Here is a 19613-nt window from a genome sequence, read left to right on the forward strand (position 1 = left end):
AATTGAAGAAAGAAATAAATAAAAGAAATTGCTGAATTTCTCTTACAAAAGAGTTTCTAAGGCTTCTTTTTTGTAGAGAAGCAGTTGAAAAAATTACTCCAGTGAACCCCCAATGCTCAAATACCAACAGTCAAAGATAAAAGTATTAATGGACTATTTTGAAGTCAGTCTTATGATTTGTAAACAGTTGAGAATGTCAACACCAGAATAATCTTCTTGCCTGATTAGCATATTGGAATGATTAAATACTTTAAAACAGTTAAAATAGTTTTAAGTGCAACGTAAATGTTAAGCCATTATTAGTTAACTACTGCTGCTTTCTTACACAAAATGGTTACTCAATACAAAGCAAGTGCATACAGTGCTTCTCAATACAAAGCCAAACCCTTAGCTTCCACCCCGAATCAAAATTTTTAATGCTGTTTTCAGAAATGCTTGAAACTATCAGGAAATCTAATATCATGTTTTCCTTATGTGTTCTCTTCTTTTTCCTCTTTCTTAGGTATCAAACCTGCTCAAACAATGGGCTGGTGGCTGGTTTCCAGAGTCAGTATTTTCCATCTGTGCTTGACCGTGAATGGCAATTTTACTGCTGCCGCTATAGCCGGAGATGCCCGTATTCATGCTGGTGAGTTTAAGCAGAAACCAAACCTGTTAGCCTCTTTTCCCCAGCAGTTCATATAAATGTCTTTGGCCACCTGGCCCATCAAAAACCTTGTCTGAGAAAAAGTTAACTGTGTTTTATGGGGCTAAGCAAGTTATTTCCAGTCTGGTAACAGGATTCTTGAGGATCCATGGCTAAGGGAAGAGAATGAGGGCACAGTTATGCTGAAGAGCGCAACGCAGTAGCTAGCCCTTAATGAACAGGCCTGGGTACCAGCAGCAGCCTAGCAATGCTAGAAACCATGACAGAAGTCTCCAAAGTGGAATGACATTTCAAGGGTGGTGATATAGCTCCCACTATAAATCCAGCACATTTACAGCAGTAGGAGCATCTCTGCGCTACGCAATTGTGCCACAATGATTTACAGGAGTGAACTTCCTGCCATTTACCTCAGAAAAAATATCCTCTCGCTGACAACTTGGGATTTTTGTATTTGTAGTGCATACAACTTGCTCCCTCTCTCAAGGCTGTTTGAAGACCAAAGTCAAAATGAGCTACTGATCATAGTCCAAACCTAAAAAAAAGGTGGCCTCACCTCACACAGTATCACAACTGGTGCTGGCAACCTCACAGAGGCTATGGAAAAACGAGCTATACATCCCGAGCTTCCCTGTCGCCCCAGGTGTGGTTTCTCTAAATTGAGATGGAAGAACAGTAGCAGACTGTGTAGAGAAAGCTCATATTGCTCCTGTCCATTCTGTGTAACAGAACTCATGATTTTATGCTCCAGGGCTATTAATCCAGCTATTTTCACTGATACAAAGAAAAACCTGCCTGCGTTTTAAAAAAAAAAAAAAGACAAAAATAGGGGGAAAAAATCTGTGCTTGAATCTTTGATTCCAGAACTCAGCTTTGAAGTAAACTTCCCATTGAGATGCACACAAACTGTTAACATGCCCATTGGTCTTACTTGTCTGTCTGGCTACTGGCCAAACACAACAGCAGTGCCTTGCTTTGCATCCTTCAGTCTCCTTGCAGCCAGGAGGAAAAGAATTGTTTTTTTATTATTATTTTTAAATATTTTAAATGACAGGAACTCTGTAACAAAGTCTTTGAACATTCTTCTGCCCCCTTTCCAGCCTACACTGCCTACGGATGTTCTCTGCTTGGGGGTTTATTTACATACCTGCCCAGGCTCTTCCCTCTGAGGGAAACTCACTCTAACTTTTAAGCAGTTCTTCCAATCTCTCTTACTCCTCTAATATTGCATGTATTTTCAGAGAGACAACAGAAATCTTCTCTGACCTCTTTTGTTGTTGACAGTTCTGCTTCCCTCAGACGTCGTCTTGACAACTGGGAACAGCTTTGTCTCTGCCTTGCAAATTGGCATTCAGAGTAATGCGAATCCTAATGTAAATGTTTGGGGTTACTGATGTCTTGTGTTTCCATCCCAGCTGCACACAGACTCCTGTACTGCCCTTCTATTTCCAACAGTGACAACACTCATTTTTTATGCTTGGAAAAGAATGCCTTATGTAGTTCAGCTGCTACTGCCTTTCCATGCAGAAAAGGCAGCATTTCAAAGGCAGGTGAAGCATTTCTCCCTCTAAGCAGAGTAGAAATCCCATGTACTCACGTTCGTCTGGGAGGGGAGAGCTGTAAAACCTCTGGGAAGACCTGTCACTAGTTGGTGATTATGGGTTCATTATAAAACCATTTTGTATCCCGTATTACCAGGCTCAGTCACTCCATCTAGAGCCCAGTTTGTTCTGTTCAAGCTACTGGCCTATCTTGACACTTCCATATCCACTCTCACCCTGGACAGTCTCTCATACAGTTTCTTCTACTTGAGAGCCTTGTTTGACCTTACTCTCTTGAAGTGCCTCCTTACAATATATTTCTTCCAATTTTTTTCAAGCTCTCATTCTGTCTTTGGAGTTAGCAAGGTAGATACAAGCTCCTTCTACATACAGTTATCCAAATTAGGATGTTATGGTATGGATGGACAGACTAACAGTTGTTAGATGGGCTACCAACTAGATGGGTAAAAAACTGGTGGTTTAACAGGCTCAGAGGGTAGCAGTTAAAGGGTGATACCCTGCCTGGGTGCCCATTACGAGCAGAGCACTGTAACTAATGGTCTACCCTGGGACCCGTCCTGCTTAACATCTTTATCAATGACCTTGAGAAGGCAACAGAGCACACTCTTGCCAAGTTTCCATATGACACCGAACTGGGGGGAACAGCTGATACGCTTGAGGGCAGGACTGCTGTTCAGAGGAATATGAAAACCTTTTCCTCTATGAGGACAGTGAGATAGTAGAGCAGGTTGCCCAGTGAGGTTGTGCAGGCTCCATCCTTGGAGGTTTTCAAGACTCGACTGAATAAAGCCCTAAGCAGCCTGGTCTGACCTTGTGGCTGACCCTGCTTTGAGCAGGGGGCTGTACCAGAGACCTCAAGGTCCCTTTCCACCAGAGTTATGCTGCGATCCCAAACAGGACTCCTCTGCTGGAGGGCCCACACCATGCAGCTAAACTCTCCTCTCCGAAACAGTGGTCTCCTGCCTATTGTCTGCCGGGAATGGTTTCTCTTCTGTTTTATTCCCTTTCCCCTGCCTAGACAGTGTCTGGGAGAGTGCTAGTTGTTACGCTAACATATAAGCAACATGAACTGCAATGTGGTAGCACGAAACCCCATGCTTTGGACCCACTCTTATTACTACAGATGTGACTTGTCTGAATTGTTAAACTTCACTGTACAGCAACTAAACTTCCCATTCCCTAATAGGATCTCACTCACAACTTCACTTCCATCGGCATTTCCAAGTTATTCTCACAAAACCTTGTTCACACATCACACTTCTGGTCTGTATCTTGTACTCTGTTTAAGATGCATTTGACAGAGACAATGTGTTTTCCAAACATTCTGCAAAGCAGTTCCGGGCTACCATGGGTAGGACCTCAAAATGTATATGCATATAAGACACAATAAAAATGTGTGTGCGTATACAGTATCATTATTTATTACAGTTTCTGCCCCAGCCTATAATGGTATTTATTCTGTTCCAGAAACTAGCTGTCAATAAACTATCTGTGGAGAAATGACTATTAACATGCTGCTGACTCCTATTTCTTGGTTGAAGTAGCTTAATTTCATGCAAAGGCATCTATTAGTATATGACTATGTGGAAAAGTAATACCAGGAAAATACGTAATGGCTGTGGTGCCTCCTGGATCATGCGTGACACATAGGAAAATCCATATTCAAAGACAATCCACATTGCAGAATTTCTCAGCAGCCTTGAATTTTAATGTGCAATGAATCCTTCATTATGAAACCAAATATGGGCAGAAAGGCATTTTTAAGAAAACTGACAGTACTGAGGTGTAACAAAACTCTTTGGTTTAAATTAGCTCTCACCTTGGGTATTTGATCCCTTCCTCTTCCAGTTGTCTCTGTACGGGGCTCTCTGGCAAATATAAAAGCGGTAAGACAGCTGATCCTTATGCATGGCTTCTCTTGGCTCTTCTTCAGGACTACATTCCTCCTAAAGTGAGCTGGTCTTCCCTACAATGAATAAAGACAGGTTTTCCCCATATATATGAGCCATGCAAATGGTTTGTTAGAATTTGACCCGGTTTTTACAGCTGGAACATTCCTGTGTTTTTTGAGTCCTGCTAATACTTATTGGAATACTAATTTATGACACCATCATGCTGATTGAAACCCCCACTTAAACACTTTGCTTAACTTAAGAACATTATTAAACCCAATACATGCTTAAGGACTTTGCTTGGTAGCATCTATATCTTTACCCTTAGAGCCCAGCAGTTCGTTTCACAGCTCGTCTTCTCACCATTAATTCCCAGTTTACCTGTACAGTAAGCCCATACTGAAAATAAATATACTAATCTTTTCCAGTCTCACAGTTTTGCACTTGCTATTTTAAATTTTTTTTACAAGTACTTTGTTTCCTTCCTCACCATGCCAAGTCTTGTCATGGATTCTGCACATTTTTACCGTACTGAAAATAATTAACATTCCTCACAGGAGGCAGAAAAAAACCCCATTATTTTACCTGGCTAGGGAATGCTACCACAGTAAAATAAACTGTGTGCTGATTTGAACCATAAAGGAAGCAAATCCATCGCAGATGCAGAGACAGTGTTATTAAATGGTCCCATTAGAGCTCAGATTTTTCTCTTTGCCAGGAAATTGAAAGCTTGACTCCATACTCTCAAAAGCAAACACATGTCACAGAGCAGCCCCAAGTCTGCACAGACTGTTTATGACTGTTTCCTCTCTCCAAACAACCAGCAGTCCAAGTGCCAGAAAGTCTGTCTGGAGCTGTGGCTGCTCTCTGTCACGGTGATGTTGTCCAGGCAACAATTACATTTTCCAAGAGTTACGGGGCTTAAAGAACTTACTTGTTTTCTTCACTCAACCTGCCACCAAAGCCATATTGAAACTGATGAGATCCTATACAGGTTTCTCAGAGATTACCAACAGCAGAGATATAAATCCAGGAGGTGAACTCAGAATAGATGCGGTGCAAACATGCACTTCTGGGCAACCCAATTCCCCTCCCCTCTTTTTTTTTTAAAAAAAAAGGTAACTGATTTTTTTTATATCCCAGCAAATACAACCTTACAGTTCAATCTCCTGGACCATCTTCCAGAGACATCTTAGGAGAAACACATCCCCTTAATATTGGAAAGCTGGTTAATGTTATTTCAGACATGTCTTTCTTGAACAGCTCAGGTGCCCTGAGCTCTCTGCTGCTGCTTGTATCGGTATTGCACTAGCTCATGTAGGCCTCCAAGAAGAACTGTGGTCCCACTGTGTTGGCCTCGTGGCTCCTCAGCCCTGTGAGAGTTTGTTTTCACTACAGCAGAGTGGAACAGAAGAACAGTGATGTGTCTAGGTGAATCTATGATCTCAGAACCTGGAGCGTGAACTCAATCCAGAAACGCACATGACATGGCCACATGAGAAAACTGCTCATCTCTAGAGCAGCTCTAGGACAGCTCTAGTTCCCTGGAAGCCCAGCAGTCTGGGATCTATACTGGGAGCATTGGCAGGAATTTCTGTAGACAGTTTACTAAGACCTTCTTTGGCTTTTCAGCATAGTATGCTTTTGAAAAGGGGATGCCCGCTGTCTTCCAGCTGGAGGAGGAATTGAAATTGATTAAAGAGGCGTATAATTCACATGTTCACAGAATGTAACATGCAGGCTCATGGCTCTTGAAACAAAATTCTCCTTTAGGAGAGCCATATTCTTGAAGCACTTGTAAATAACATCTGAAACAGTAAGGCCATTCAGGGGACACTCCTTGTCCTCAAAGGTCAGAAAGTTAATGTCAAAGCTTGTTTCCCTCTTGAAATGGAACAGCTCCTTCTTTTGGCTGTGGCATCCTTAGAGGAGGAATTCAGCAGCAAAGAGGAAAATGGAGATTAAAGAGGAGCCATTCATCTTGTTAGCAGTGTAGTTGCACAAGAAGTAAAAAGTGTAAGGCACTCTGAAACAACATACTTACTAGCAGGGAATAAGTATATTCAACAGTTGGAGCAGGAAACCATGAGCTCTACCACTGACTGTCTTTGATATTTTAAAAGACTCATTTCTTTTGTCTGCTTGATATCTGAAGGCAAGGCATACCCACAGTTCCCATTTACTTCTCTAAGGAGCGGGCTGTACAATACTAATAAGGCCATTGGTGTGACTTGATCTTCTGATCGGTAAAAAATAGACTCATAATAACTATTTCTGAAGTCAATCGTTCAAAGAGTGCTAGGGATCACTGTAGATTAGTACAAAACATTCTTCTTGGTGCTAAATGAGTAACTCTGTGTTTTCTATTAATCTCTAACATAGTAATTCTTCCCGATGGAAAATAAACAACATTACTACTTTCAGACTAAAATAACAACAGTAATCCTGTTAAAGATTTAATGCCTTTTTTCAATACGTTTCCTGCCTAAGCAAGATTTATAGGATTATAGCAAGTACATTAGAAAAACGTGGGGATGGGTGGGGTGATGCAAACCAGTCAGAAGATAAACCATCTCACATCAACTCTATACCAGCTAAAAACCCCATTATGAAAATACCTTTTTCTGTCAGGTTTTCCTGCTCTCTCCCACACATGCCAAACCATTTACATCCCTTCTCACAAGCTTTTCTTTCCCAGTCTTTAATGTAGAATTTAACCTGCTTTCTCTGCTCTCAACAATGCCACTAGTGCCCCAAGTCTCTTGTGTCCAAACATCATACACCTGATACTGACCTGAAGTGGATTTGCAAAGCCGAAGTAGAATTCCTCTGTTTTCTGTATTAATTCTTGCAAATAGGTCACATGGACTGAAAAGACCACCACTTGCTAAAGGTCTCACGTTACTATTTTCTCCCCTATGAGTCCTTCCCCAAACTTAACACCTATGTACATATCTGGGTTTAGTAAATAATCCCACTAAATGCACCCTGCTAGCCCCTACACAGATCCTCTGCCTCCTCAGGGTTCGTTTGACACCAAATTACTCAGTGCCTAGGTCCCACGATTAGTATAACATAGGTCTTTTCACAGCTGCTTTGCAAGCCGCTCTTCTAGGGCTTTCCTTCATGTACCCTCTCAGACACCACAAGCACCACAGCTTGGTCCTAGAGGCCTCAGATCACCCTAAACGGCAGCAGCAATTTTGTCTAAGCACTTGGCAATTCCCAAGCTTCTCACTGCTCCCCTAGCCCAGTTTTCTTTGCTAAGAGGTCAATGCCAGAAGAGTTTACAGGGCCCTCATGCGGGTTGCTGTGGATGGCTCTTCCCACATGGGTCTTGCCCTTGGGCTTGGACTCCTTGGGAGCCCAGACTCCCGTGGGCAGGCAAACCCTCACCAACTAGGGCAAAAAGCGTCTCTCACTTGTTTCATGACTCCTCTCAGGTATAAACCATATACTGCCACACGTGGCTCACAAACGCTACCACGTTTGTAAATGAATTACCTGTCTGTAGGGCCCTGGTAGGTGGTTCACAGTTGACACGTAGTTGATAGGCATTAGAGAGTAAAACACTTAATATTTTCAGTTAAGCACTTGATAATACGGTTACACACCAAGCTACAACAAATGCTGAGGGAACCACTGTCCTCTGCCAGGCAGACCACTTTGAGAAGAGCCTTAATGACTGAGTTAAATGACCTTTCCATGACAAGAAAACCAAGTACTGAATATCCCTATGCATTAAACACTAGAGCATCTCTCAGTGCAGATACATTTTGTGCGACTTATCCCCACGATTCCAGAAACAGGAATAATAGAGAAGGGCTGGGTAACACCACAGAGCCCTGCTATATGGACAACCAATTGCATTTCCTTCTAAAGGATACAGCACAATCCAGATGACCTTGAGATGCATGGGCTTAAGGGAACAGTTTCATAAATGAGTACAGCAAACATCAGAGAGAACTGAATTAGACAGACAGACCATACAGACCCAAGTGAACTTGAACATTGCTGTCATAGCACTATTTATAATTTTTCTCTCCAGAACAAAAGGAGTCAGTAGGCATCTGTCTATGTAACAAGACAAACTTCAGAGCAGCTCAAGTCCCCATATAATTTACTTTGGGTAATTGCATATATTTGCTTTTCAAACATTTCTTAGCAGAGGAGCCTTAAGAGGCTGAATGGTAATGTGAAAGAAGTTAGTAGAGAGGGAGGGGGAGATGACAGCAGGCAGAAAGAAAAGAGAGGAAAGCTAAATGAAGGCTCCCTACTGCATTCATTCACTTCAGAATAACACTGCCTGCTTCTGCAAAAGATCTGTGAGACCCTTCACAGTAATTCAGGAGCTTGTCATCAGATTCACTTTTCAACTGAAAGGCTCATGAAACAAGTTCAAAGAACTGACTCTCAGTTCTGTCTCTGAGTAGAGCTGAAAGCAGCTTTTTAACCTTGTGTTTTGCACGGTCTTGTCTGCCCTGCACATAGTGCTGGTCAAGATTACAGAACATTTTCCTTGCTGAATGCCAAACAGCTGTTATGAAACACATTTGGTGGAACATATATAAACACGTCTTAGTGTTTTCTCATAATAATAGCCAAAAAAAGCCCCAAAACCTGAAGCTGATGGGGGAATGCAAAATGACATCCTGGTCCATAGCTGGTCTTCATGCCACATGTTTTAAAAACCTGCTGTGACCCAGGAATCTTTGAAGATGCGCTATCAGACACTCAGGCTACAAATTAGTAAACTAAATATGGGGACTCTTCATTTCTTATCAACAGCACAGCACTGCGAAGGCTCTGCGAATCCATGCGCCCTTGGTCAGAGCCCTGACAACAGGTGCTGTGACCAGGCCTGATCTTCTGTTTCCCAAAACCACTTGGGCACGGGTGTTCTTGTACTACAACTAGTAATTTGTTTGATGATTGCCGTGGCCAAAGGACAGAAGGCACAAGAACAAGATATGTTCAAAGAAGTTGACTGTTGAGACTTAGGGATCTTATAAGGCCATGCTTGAGTTTCACACTCAGTCCCATTTTTCATCTGTCAAGGAATAATGATTTGTTAGGAATGATGTTCCAACTGAATGATGTTTTTCTTTCATTTTCAAAAGCTGAAAATGGAATTAAGTCACATCTTCTTTACAAAGAAGATGTAAACAGCATAAGAATGGGGTAAACGAAGTAATCAAAAATACATTTAAAATATACAGAGAGTGGTGGCAATTTCAGAGGAATTCTTGTTATAGTAAATAGCTCTAGGAGAAAGCGGCCTAATATTCCAGAGTCCCTCAGTTTTCAGGTAAACTTTCAGTTTCTGAGTATTCCAACAGTTACTGGTTTGGGCTCCAAATAACCTCAAAGCATCTCATCTTAAAAACTTAAAACCATCCCAATAATTGTATTCCTAGTGAGTAAAATATTTAAGCTTCTGCTCAAACCCCACCAATTTAACAAAATGTAAACATGCACATGAGTGTTTAGCTGGGATGTGCTAGGATCACCTTCAAGCATCATTCAAGCACTGCTGCTGGGCTGAATTAAGTCAGAAAAATGGTTGTCAGGATTTCTGTAAAGGCATCTTAACCCTGTTAGTCTCAACAGGAGTTGAGCTGTTCATTTCCACAGGGACAGCATCTCCCTTACAGGGAACCTGGTTTTTCCCTGTGCTGCTTCGGAGTGAAGCTGACACAACTCCACTAGCAACTCCCACGTAAAATGGTGTAATACAGGGAAAGACTGAGTGCCAGGTTTCCATTCCTGACCTCTAACATAATGTTGACATAAAGTACTGGTCAAGGTCCCAGCCCCTTCCTGCATCTGTTCATTATCTGTAAAATACTTGCCTATTTCCCAGGAGAGCAGTAACCATAATTTGATTAATAAGTGCAGAAGCACTTTGAGCTTCTTAGATAAAATGCACTGCACAAATATTGTCCAGGCCAATATTTTTACATTATAAACTAGGCAGAAAGTGGAAAGAACAAAGAGGAATGGATTAATTGCTACATTCATTTAATATAATTCATAAATGGATAAATGCTTGTAGCTATTTAACTTGGCAACATTTACAACATTCTAGAGCAGCAAACGAAACAGACTGACAAGAGGCCGGAGCAAATCCCTGCAATGAAGACATAAGTAGTAGACAAGCTTTACATTCTTGTTAAGGCTGCTTTTATCCCAGAGCTGCAGATATATATACATATAATACTCCAACTTGCTCTTAACAGTTCTAAACTTACTGAAATTTATTCAAATAGCTACATGAATTAGTTGCGTAGAAGAGAAATGCAGTCTTATAGGTCAGACTGCATCTTGTGGTGCTATTAAGAAACAAGAACTTTCAAAGAAACATGAAAAATCTACTATTTGAGTTGCATTCAGTCAACTGGACTTTTCTGTAAGATGGTAAATTATTTTGTCTTCTTTTTCCTTAATGTAAAGGTTAACAACAGAATATCCGGGACACTATGGAGAAGATATGGACATGATGATGTACACTTATGACCATTACATCCGTGGGGCAACCACAACTTTCTCTGCTGTGGACAGGTTTGCTTTTCATCTGTTTCACTAGAAATTTAAAAAAAAAAAAAAAAAAAAAAAAAAAAAAAAAAAAAAAAAAAAAAAAAAAAAAAAAAAAAAAAAAAAAAAAAAAAAAAAAAAAAAAAAAAAAAAAAAAAAAAAAAAAAAAAAAAAAAAAAAAAAAAAAAAAAAAAAAAAAAAAAAAAAAAAGTTTTCCTTTTCTATTTCTCCCAAACAGTGCATGGCTACACATCATCTGCTGTGGTACCCAGCATCAGGCTAGTACTTCTGAGGACCAAAGTTCACTGTGCATGTGGCCAATTGTCCAGGGTGGTGTATCAGGAAAAGGGCACCTTCATGCACAAGGGGATCATCTGCCATGCCCATCTGCGTAGTGAAAAATATAGCAATGGTAGGCTTGGCTAAATCTGAACTCCACAAAGCTTAACAGATCTTCAGCATTGTTTCTCACCTACCTCTGGTTAGAGCATCTTTTATCTAACCCAGTAAAAACTCAGCCTGGAACACCCTGTCCTTTCAGGGGATGAGGGACTTATTTTGGCCCACTTTTCTTTGCAGAGAAGTGGGGTATCTGCCAGCATGCAAAGATAAGACCATACAAACTGCAGTCTGAATGCTGTAAAATGCCCAATCCATTGGAACACAATACTAACAGATCTGAGGCCACACCAGGAATTAAGGCAATGCAGTGCACATTGATCCCTTTCCAGAAAATGAGTCCACTACTTTTTCTTGTTCAGTCCTGGTCATTACTTGACCAGGCCCTATGAGGCGCTATGGCTAGTGAAGTTGTGGTTGGATCTTGATTCTTTCGTCTTGAGCTGACCTCTAATACATCAACTGTGAGTTATTTCTTCGCTCATGTTTTTTATCAGACACCTCAGCCCAGTATATTAAAGCATTTGTTACCAAACACAGCACAGACAGCAAGGCAAGGTGCGCTACACTGGCCTGTTGTTGCCAAGACTGGCTACAGGAGAAGCGGGGAGAGAAGAGAGAAGGAGGAGTTTAAACACACCAACATTTCAAGCTGTCTCTAATAACACTCAAAGGAGCCGAGGTGCTTTTGTCACTATGACGGTCTCAGCTTGCTGGACTTCACTAGGGATCCCCTCAGCCAAAAGATTACCTAAAATAAGAAGACCTTTCCAGAAATGATAACACAGTCAGACTGCTGCAGGTCCATAAATGTAATTTTCTGGCTAAAATTCATTAGCCTGTTTATTAACAAATGGAAGCCATGTCTGCAAATTATTCCTACAAGCGGAAGCATAACTTTCACAGTTAATTAACTCAAAGGTATCTATTTATTCCTTTGGATAAAGAATTTACAAGCTTGCAAGGGACATCCCTGTTCTGGGTTTTTTCTCTTAAATATTACCCAGTGCTATTCTTTATCCTTGCTCCTCACAGCCATGGCAGAGAGTAGGGGAGATAGTGCAGACAGTGCGCTCCCCTGCAGCTGGATTCCAGCCTCTACTGGATGTGGACCAGGGTAAAGTCAGGAATCACAAGGACAAGCCTGGAAAACAGAGCAGCTGAGGTAACCGATGCCTCTGAGCAGATTTCTGTCTGTGACTGTTGAAGGCTTAACGCAGCCTTCAGAACAGGGACTGGGCCAGGAGTGGAGGCAGCATCACGGGGATGTACATCGGGAGTACAGGTCTTCACAGGTTATGGGAACACAGTACCTGGAAAGGGAAGAAGCCACCACCACCTTTGTCCTACCACTGCTGTGACACCACAGATGAACCTGCAATAGTAGCAGGTGAAAACCATAGAGAAAACATTTTATGAATTGCAATCTAGGAAACTTCTCTGTGCCAATGAACTTTCTGGCCCCCGGCTTCCAGAATGACTAAAACCAACTTGTGTTGCCTCGTGTAAGAAGTGAAAAAAACTCCTGCTATGCCAGTTCATAATTCAGATTCATGCAGTAACTCTCCTGAGTGGTATACTCGCAGAAGTTGGCTAAGTTTGTCATCCTAAATGGTTCTTTGCAGCTGGTTGAGGCAGCATAGGAGCAAAAAAAGCTATTCCCAGTCCCAGCCTGCCAGCAGCACGCACACGTGCATCTTGTCTGTGTAAACATGCTGTAGATTTTGAGACTGCTTTTCATTTTCAAGCACGTTAAACTTCTGTCCATACTATTTAGCCCATGACAGGCAGTGTTCTTGAGCTAATGAGCGTCACAAAAAAAGCCTTTGAAGGTATTTTAGTTTAAGCTTTCCTAATCACTTCAAACAGTCAGGTATTTTTAGACTTTTTGAATAAACTTGAAGGAATCATATCCTCCCTTTCCTACTCCCTAAGACATTGCATCACTGGGGTCACTGCTGATGCACAGATATTTGAGAGAGCATGTGATGCCTCTGGCAAAAGCTGTAGAAAGTTTAGAAAGGTGGTATCCCCATCTCCTCTTCTGTAATCACTCTCTGAGAGTTTCCATGCCTGTGTATCAACAGGAATGAACAAAGGAGTTGCTGTTCATCATCAGAGGTTCTAAGTGCTCTAAATCTGGAGAACAGATTTTAGAAGTGGTTAATATTTACATTTTTCAGTCCCATTTTAAATAGGTCAAAAGGAGAAAACAATTGTCTATAAAGCAAGACAAAAGCAGCTGGAAAGAATTAGCAGAGGCTTGAAGTGTCTCTGGGAGCACATTTGGGAGCGTGGTGATAATGCTGATGCAGACAGGATGACCTATGGACATAAGTAAGGCAACATTTGCAGGTAAAGGCAGTATCTTTTGTTAGACAGACTGATACAGTCAGGTTTCAGAGGTGGACATGGGGTATATGAAGCAGGTTGTAAACAATTGAAACTGCCCGCATAGACATGCACATTGTAAACCCTTGACAAAATAGCTTCCAAAATTTAAAAAAAAAAAAAAAAAAAAAAAAAAAACCTTCAAAATAGCTTCAGCCTGAGCTCTGAAACATGCTAAGTGATGATGGCATGGCTCCCTCGTGGAGCCTTGTTATGGGGCTGTGGTCTGATTGGGTCGGTCCCTCGAGTCCAGAGAGCACCACTGGAACATTCACAGCCCAACCTGCAGGGAGTAGCTTGAACAGGGAGGTGGGGATTACCAGACGTGCTTGGTAGGTGCCACAGCTTGCCCTTCGCTGTGTTCTATAAAAACAGCACATGCAGACTGACAGAAGCTCATTTCTCTTACAAAACTGTTCTCTGCTGCATTTATTTGGGTGATCTGAATAGCCGGTAATTTCTTAACTGCTCAGACATCATCACTGAAAGCTAGATCAACACCCAGATACCCCAGCAGTAAGGACATTTGAAATGCCTGGACAAGCTGGATATCTACTGAGCTCAGCTGAGCTAAATTATAGGTTATTTTAGGTCCCTAATAAGTTTCATATGACCAAAGAAAGAGGATTTTGTCAAACTCAATATGAATAGGAATTAATAGAATTTTTTAACTGAATTGGAAACAGATTATTTGGCAATATTTGGAGATAAAAGATATTTTCCCCATAGCATAAAAAATTCAAATCTGACAGCACATGACAGCTGAAGAGTAAAAGTGACAATTCAATATTGACTTCCCAAGCCAAGGAAAATGCATGAAATTAGCAGTTTGGGGGGGAGGGGGGGACTTATAAACTGGTGTTAAGAATCTGCAAAGGCAAGTGTTCATATATTCTAGAGTATTCCACTTAGGGCAATTCCTGACAGGATCTGCACCCCCACTGGAAAACTTGTAAGGGATCTACAAATTGAAACAGGCTGATAACTATTGAATTAAACACACAGCACCAATGGTACAAAGTAATTGCCTGCATACTGAAAAGTTGGACATACATGCTTAACTTCAAACACAAGTAATGCAAAAAAAGATAAATTAAGATACTAAATGCATAAACCTATTGGCCATCAATCATGTGCATATATGCTAAAGTGTCTGCAAGTTCAATCTTAAATTACAACTTCAGAAATAATTCTGTTCTAATATTTCAAAGCATGTTATTAATTCAGGTAACTAAAATACATTTATTTTAAAGAACTCAACTTTTAACTTTACAATATCCCTTTTTAGAAAAATGACTTGACCTCAGCTTTTGAGCTAAAAGTCTCTCTGACAACGGGTGCTAGTTTAGCAGACCTTAATTTTGACCCATATAATCCTGTTAATCCACGAGTCATCTTTTCTCCTTTTGGTCTCTCTGGGTAGCTCAGTGACCAAACGAGTACTAACAGTCTTTGAAGAGCATGCACATAGTCCAAATGAGGACTTCCTAAAATAAACGTAAAAATGAATCTTGCATTTCATTAACCTTTGGTAACAGTTTTATGAGGCAATTACAATTAAAAATCATGTAGGAAAGGCCTAAAGAAAACCAAAAATAAACACTATACAACTAAACGCAGACTTGCTGATGAGTATGAGATAGGCCCAGTTCCAAATGACACTCAGCATAAACTGGTGAAGTAGCATAGAAAATTTCCAATTAAAAAACCTCAGTTAATGAAAGCTGAAATGAGACGCTTTATACCTACAAAGAGCTTAAGGGTCAAATTAATTTTATTCCAGGATAGAGTCACCCAGTCAATGAAACCATATAAAAGCAGTTAATGCCAAAATCTGGGCTCAGGTGTCTCAGCACATCCCTAAGAGGCAGCAGGTTCTGCACCAGTTTCCTCACTGTTTGGAGCTGGCCACCAGAAAACCAGGACTGTGCAGGGATCTTGTAAAGCAAGCTCCTATTGAACCACTCCAGCAGCATTACCTGTCCCATGCCTCAGGTTTAGGAGATAACTATTAGCAGAATCCAAACTTTCAGAAACCTCTTGGAGTACTACCCATTACCAATTTAAATGACGGCTGCCATCTGCAAGGACTGTACTTGAGATCTAAACTCCTGTTAGCCAGTACCAAGCAGCCTAAATTGAACATTTGCTCCACAGCAGGACAGTATTTGTTCCTCTGAACTCATGCGTTTTTGTCAAGGGAAAATTTAACGCACAATAAGCTAAGGTGGAAATTTGCACTGTTGCAGCTATTGGACACTAAATCACTGGCCTCCACTGTTGAATCCTGTTGCTCCAGCCACGCTTCCTACTAAAAATTGTTAGTAGGTATTGTATCACTCTCCTGAGAGAGAATACAGACATCCAATTACTCACAAACCAGGAACAGCATAAACTCTCCTCACACTCGTAAACGTTACTCTGCCTCACATGTGTCTTGTGGAGATCAAGGATGAGAATTGAATTTAATTTCTCTCACTGTTGATTCCTTCACATCTTTGTTAAAGGACACTAGCTAGAAGACCTAGTAGTGGAAAGAAAAAAACCAGTGAATTTTGCTCTGTGGATAACTCCCCACTTAGAAATAGCTTGAAAATCACCCATGTATTTTACTTTGTACACATTCTTGAGCAATATATCACATGACAATAACTTTTGAGAGAACCATCCTTTTCCTCTTGGTCACTGATTTAAAGTCAATTTAGGATTGATCACCATCAAGAGTCATTGTCTTCTGAAGGATACTCAGAGACCTAATTACTCAGAGAGCTGATTTTCTCACCTTGTAAGGGAATGTGAAGGAATTATAACTATCAGACATATTTAATCTTCTTCCAGCCCATAAAAACACAAAGCATTCAGAGGAAATTCAGCTAATGGCAGACAGATGTTTTTGTTGCCACAATACCTGGTGTAAAGTTATTCTTACTTGTATAGTCTTATCCTTTGCAGTTCTGGCTCACTAATATCTCTCTCTTGTCTCTCTTCCATGCAGGGATCGTCAGTGGAAATTCATTGTCTGCAGGATGACAGAGTATGACTGCCCATTTCAAAATGTTTAAAAAGATCGAGTTTACTCAACTTGGAAAGCTTGGGGATGGACAGGGTGGGATGAGGCTCAGTGATTACGGGAGAAGGGCAATTAGGCTCACAAAAAAAGTACCAAGACTCATCAGCTGTCTGCTGAAGATACAATTCTTTCCCTCTGGAGCTATTAAATAAATTGCCAGCCCACGTGCTTGCAACAGCGATTTTGGAGGATTCCTTCAAGCTGCACTGGCAGTTGTATCCCCTGACTAAAATTGCTTACAACATACACGTTTATGATACACAAGTCTGTGGCATATGCAGTTACCTTTTTTATATATACATATAGCCATTCTGAACACATACAACCTTCTTTCACATAGCAACTTCATATAAATTGCTTCCCAGCACAGTCACTCTGAATGAGGTGGAAACATACTATAAGCTTTCCAACATCCACTAGACTTTCCTGTCTCTACTTTGTACTTGGAACCAACCCAGTGATCCCTACCAGCTTCTCAGCGTTTAGTAGCTGAAAGTGTGCTGAAAGCAGCATCAGGAGGTCTCTGACGTACTGCATCTGGCGTTACCCATTACAGCCCTCAGCATAACTCCATTGCAACAAACGTCTGCCTGCACAGGAGAATTCCAGGTATTTACAACACTGGAAGACATCAATACCTGATTAAAATGAGAGTAGGTCCATCAATAAAAACAGAAGTCTAACCCAGCTTTACTGAGAGTCTCTTTTTTATTGTCTTAAAAGTCTCTAATGACATAACTAGCTAGGAGCTCTACTCTGGGCAAACCCAGGAGTAGGTGAGGCCACTTGCACTCTCAGTAAATATGTATACTGCACTTGTCAGGAGTCTACTTTTCAGGTAGATTGGGTTTCCACTATGGGTGCCTGTACAACGTCCATCTGCCCTTGGTAATATATTCTTGGCTTAGAACAGACAAATAAAGCTAATGACTTAGGTGACCTCAGTTCCTCCAACTTTTAGATCTCATTCCCTGTAAAGGATAAGCTGACCATGTTTCAAGACTGCACAGCACTTGTGCAGCTGTAATTCAACAAGAAAAACTATTGATCTCTTCCAGGAAGATCTGAGGTAGGATTTTTGCTCTTGAACAAACCAGAAGTTAGGGCGCAGTTTCTTAGCTGATGAAGTCGATGGTAAACTAGCAATGGCTCTGGCAGTGCTGGCTCAAGGGCCATGATGACCGTGTGTACCAATTTAACGTTGTAAAGCTCCATAGGAAACAGTGGTGTCAGCCAGTCAGTTTCCATGTTCCAAGCATTTTTAACATATTTACTAGCATACCTTCAAGTGTGAGCATTAAAACTACATTTGTCTAATAAAAGAATAATAGGTTTTGCATTGATGTAGCCTTGCTCTTTCTTGATTTTACTTACAATAGCTTATTAATTTGCACACAAAGAAACCTTCTGTCATTCTCAGAGACCATGATAGTAATTAGGGAGTTTCTGTGAGAGCCAGTTGCTGAGACATGTAAGTAACAGTGGGAAAGAGAAGTCAAGAGGCCTAGGGAAGCTGGAGGAGCTTGTTAGCTGACACTGGCAGACAGGCAAAGGAAGCCAAGAGAGCTCCAAACAGGGGAGCACCTGAGGAGAAGGCACTCATGCCAGGCACTATAATTAGGCATAGAAGGATCATATCTGGGAACACCTGCTCTAGACGGACACCCGTCTCCCACACAACTTTATCTTGACTACTTAGGCTGCTCTCAATTCTGTGTGCACACTATAGGTTCATGGAGGCCTCTGAGGGGACAGTGCAAGATCAGCTTAAGCTGATTTAGATCCACAGCGCCACGGAAATGAGCAGTTCTGCTCTCTTGTCCACTGGAGCTGCAGTGTCATATTGTCCCATATGCCACCTTTCTCCTCATCCCTGTCCCAGTCACTTCCTTCCACCCATGCTCTATTCCCAGCTCCACCCTAGCAGTGCATCTGTGTAGGATACATTTCACAGGACTCCTCTTCAGAAAGTTAAGTAATTCTCAGATGAGGAAAGGCGTGGGTGGGAAACAGAATGTATCTTGGGGGAAGGCAGAAATGGGATGTGGACCAAAAAAAACCAAAAAGCAGAACTGAGGCAGAGAAAGAGTGGTTCCTGTGAAGTCCTAGGACAGCTAGTTAGCAAAGCTAGGAACTGAACTTAGTTTTTATCTAAGTTTTTATCTAAGTTGCAGCATCCACTTCTAATGTTTATGTAATCTTTGCGTGTGGGAAGACATTGCTCCCAAGCTGATAAGGTTCCAGCCCAAATTCCTCAGCACAGAGCAAGGCAATGATGAGCCTGCTTGCAAAAGTTCGCTGGTTTCAAAACCTGATCAAGCCTGTTTTGACTCTCCTAAAGCCATTCTGGAAAAGTGAGCCTTTCAACCTGCTTAGGACACCTTACCGAACCTGAACCACCTTTCACTCGTGCTAACACAAACTAGATGCCATTGCAGGGAAACGAACACAGTTGTGCCTATTCAGACCAAGTGCAACTGAGCACAGATGCCCAGTACAGGGAGCCCACAGAACTTCATCCTCATGTGTTCCATGGCACAGAAGCACCCCACCTACACTTGTACTATACGGTGTAAAAGTCACCCCTGATCTGAGAGCCAACACAGAGCCTATGCATTACTGAAGTCCCATATAGGCCTAACATTTTAAATAAACCCTTATTTTTTAATAAACAAAACATCAGGAAATAAAGTCCTATTTATTTAATAAATAATAACAGTATGGATTGAATTCAAACATCTGAGAGAAAAGCACTCTTTCGTAAATGCTGAGCGTTGCCCCAGTCATGCTGCAAGGGCTGCAGATGGCATACTGTCAGTGTTGTCAGCGATTTTTTTAGATAAACTAGAGCAGGGTAATCTTTGCATTCACAAAGGGAAATGCAGCAAACTTCAAAAAACAAGGAGAACCTTTTGAGCTTTTCTAACTCTAAATAAAAAAGGTGAAGAAGAAAAAGTGGGGTGGGCTGGCTGGGGAAGAGAAATACCAACACTGACCCCCTTTGTGGGTCTCCTTTAATCTGAAACTCAGTGAAGGCTGGTGCTACCCCAAACCCACATCCTCCATTTGATCCACTCCTCTTGAAGACAGGCTTGAGTAAGAGAACAGCATGAGTAATTGGG

The 19613-nt window shown here is 41.4% G+C and overlaps 1 protein-coding gene across 1 annotated transcript in view; it reads left to right on the top strand.

Moving 5' to 3' along the window:
- Positions 1-17833, top strand: part of DPT (dermatopontin) — a 27646-nt gene extending 9813 nt beyond the window's left edge. The window contains exons 2-4 of the mRNA XM_009289692.2: positions 503-628; positions 10551-10658; positions 16417-17833. Of these exons, the coding sequence (XP_009287967.1) occupies positions 503-628; positions 10551-10658; positions 16417-16483 (301 nt within the window). The 3' untranslated portion in view covers positions 16484-17833. The remainder of the gene's footprint in view (positions 1-502; positions 629-10550; positions 10659-16416) is intronic.
- The last annotated feature ends 1780 nt before the right edge of the window (positions 17834-19613 follow it).

The sequence above is a fragment of the Aptenodytes forsteri genome, unplaced genomic scaffold, assembly GCF_000699145.1.
Source record: "Aptenodytes forsteri isolate BGI_AS27 unplaced genomic scaffold, ASM69914v1 Scaffold61, whole genome shotgun sequence".
NCBI lineage: Eukaryota > Metazoa > Chordata > Aves > Sphenisciformes > Spheniscidae > Aptenodytes > Aptenodytes forsteri.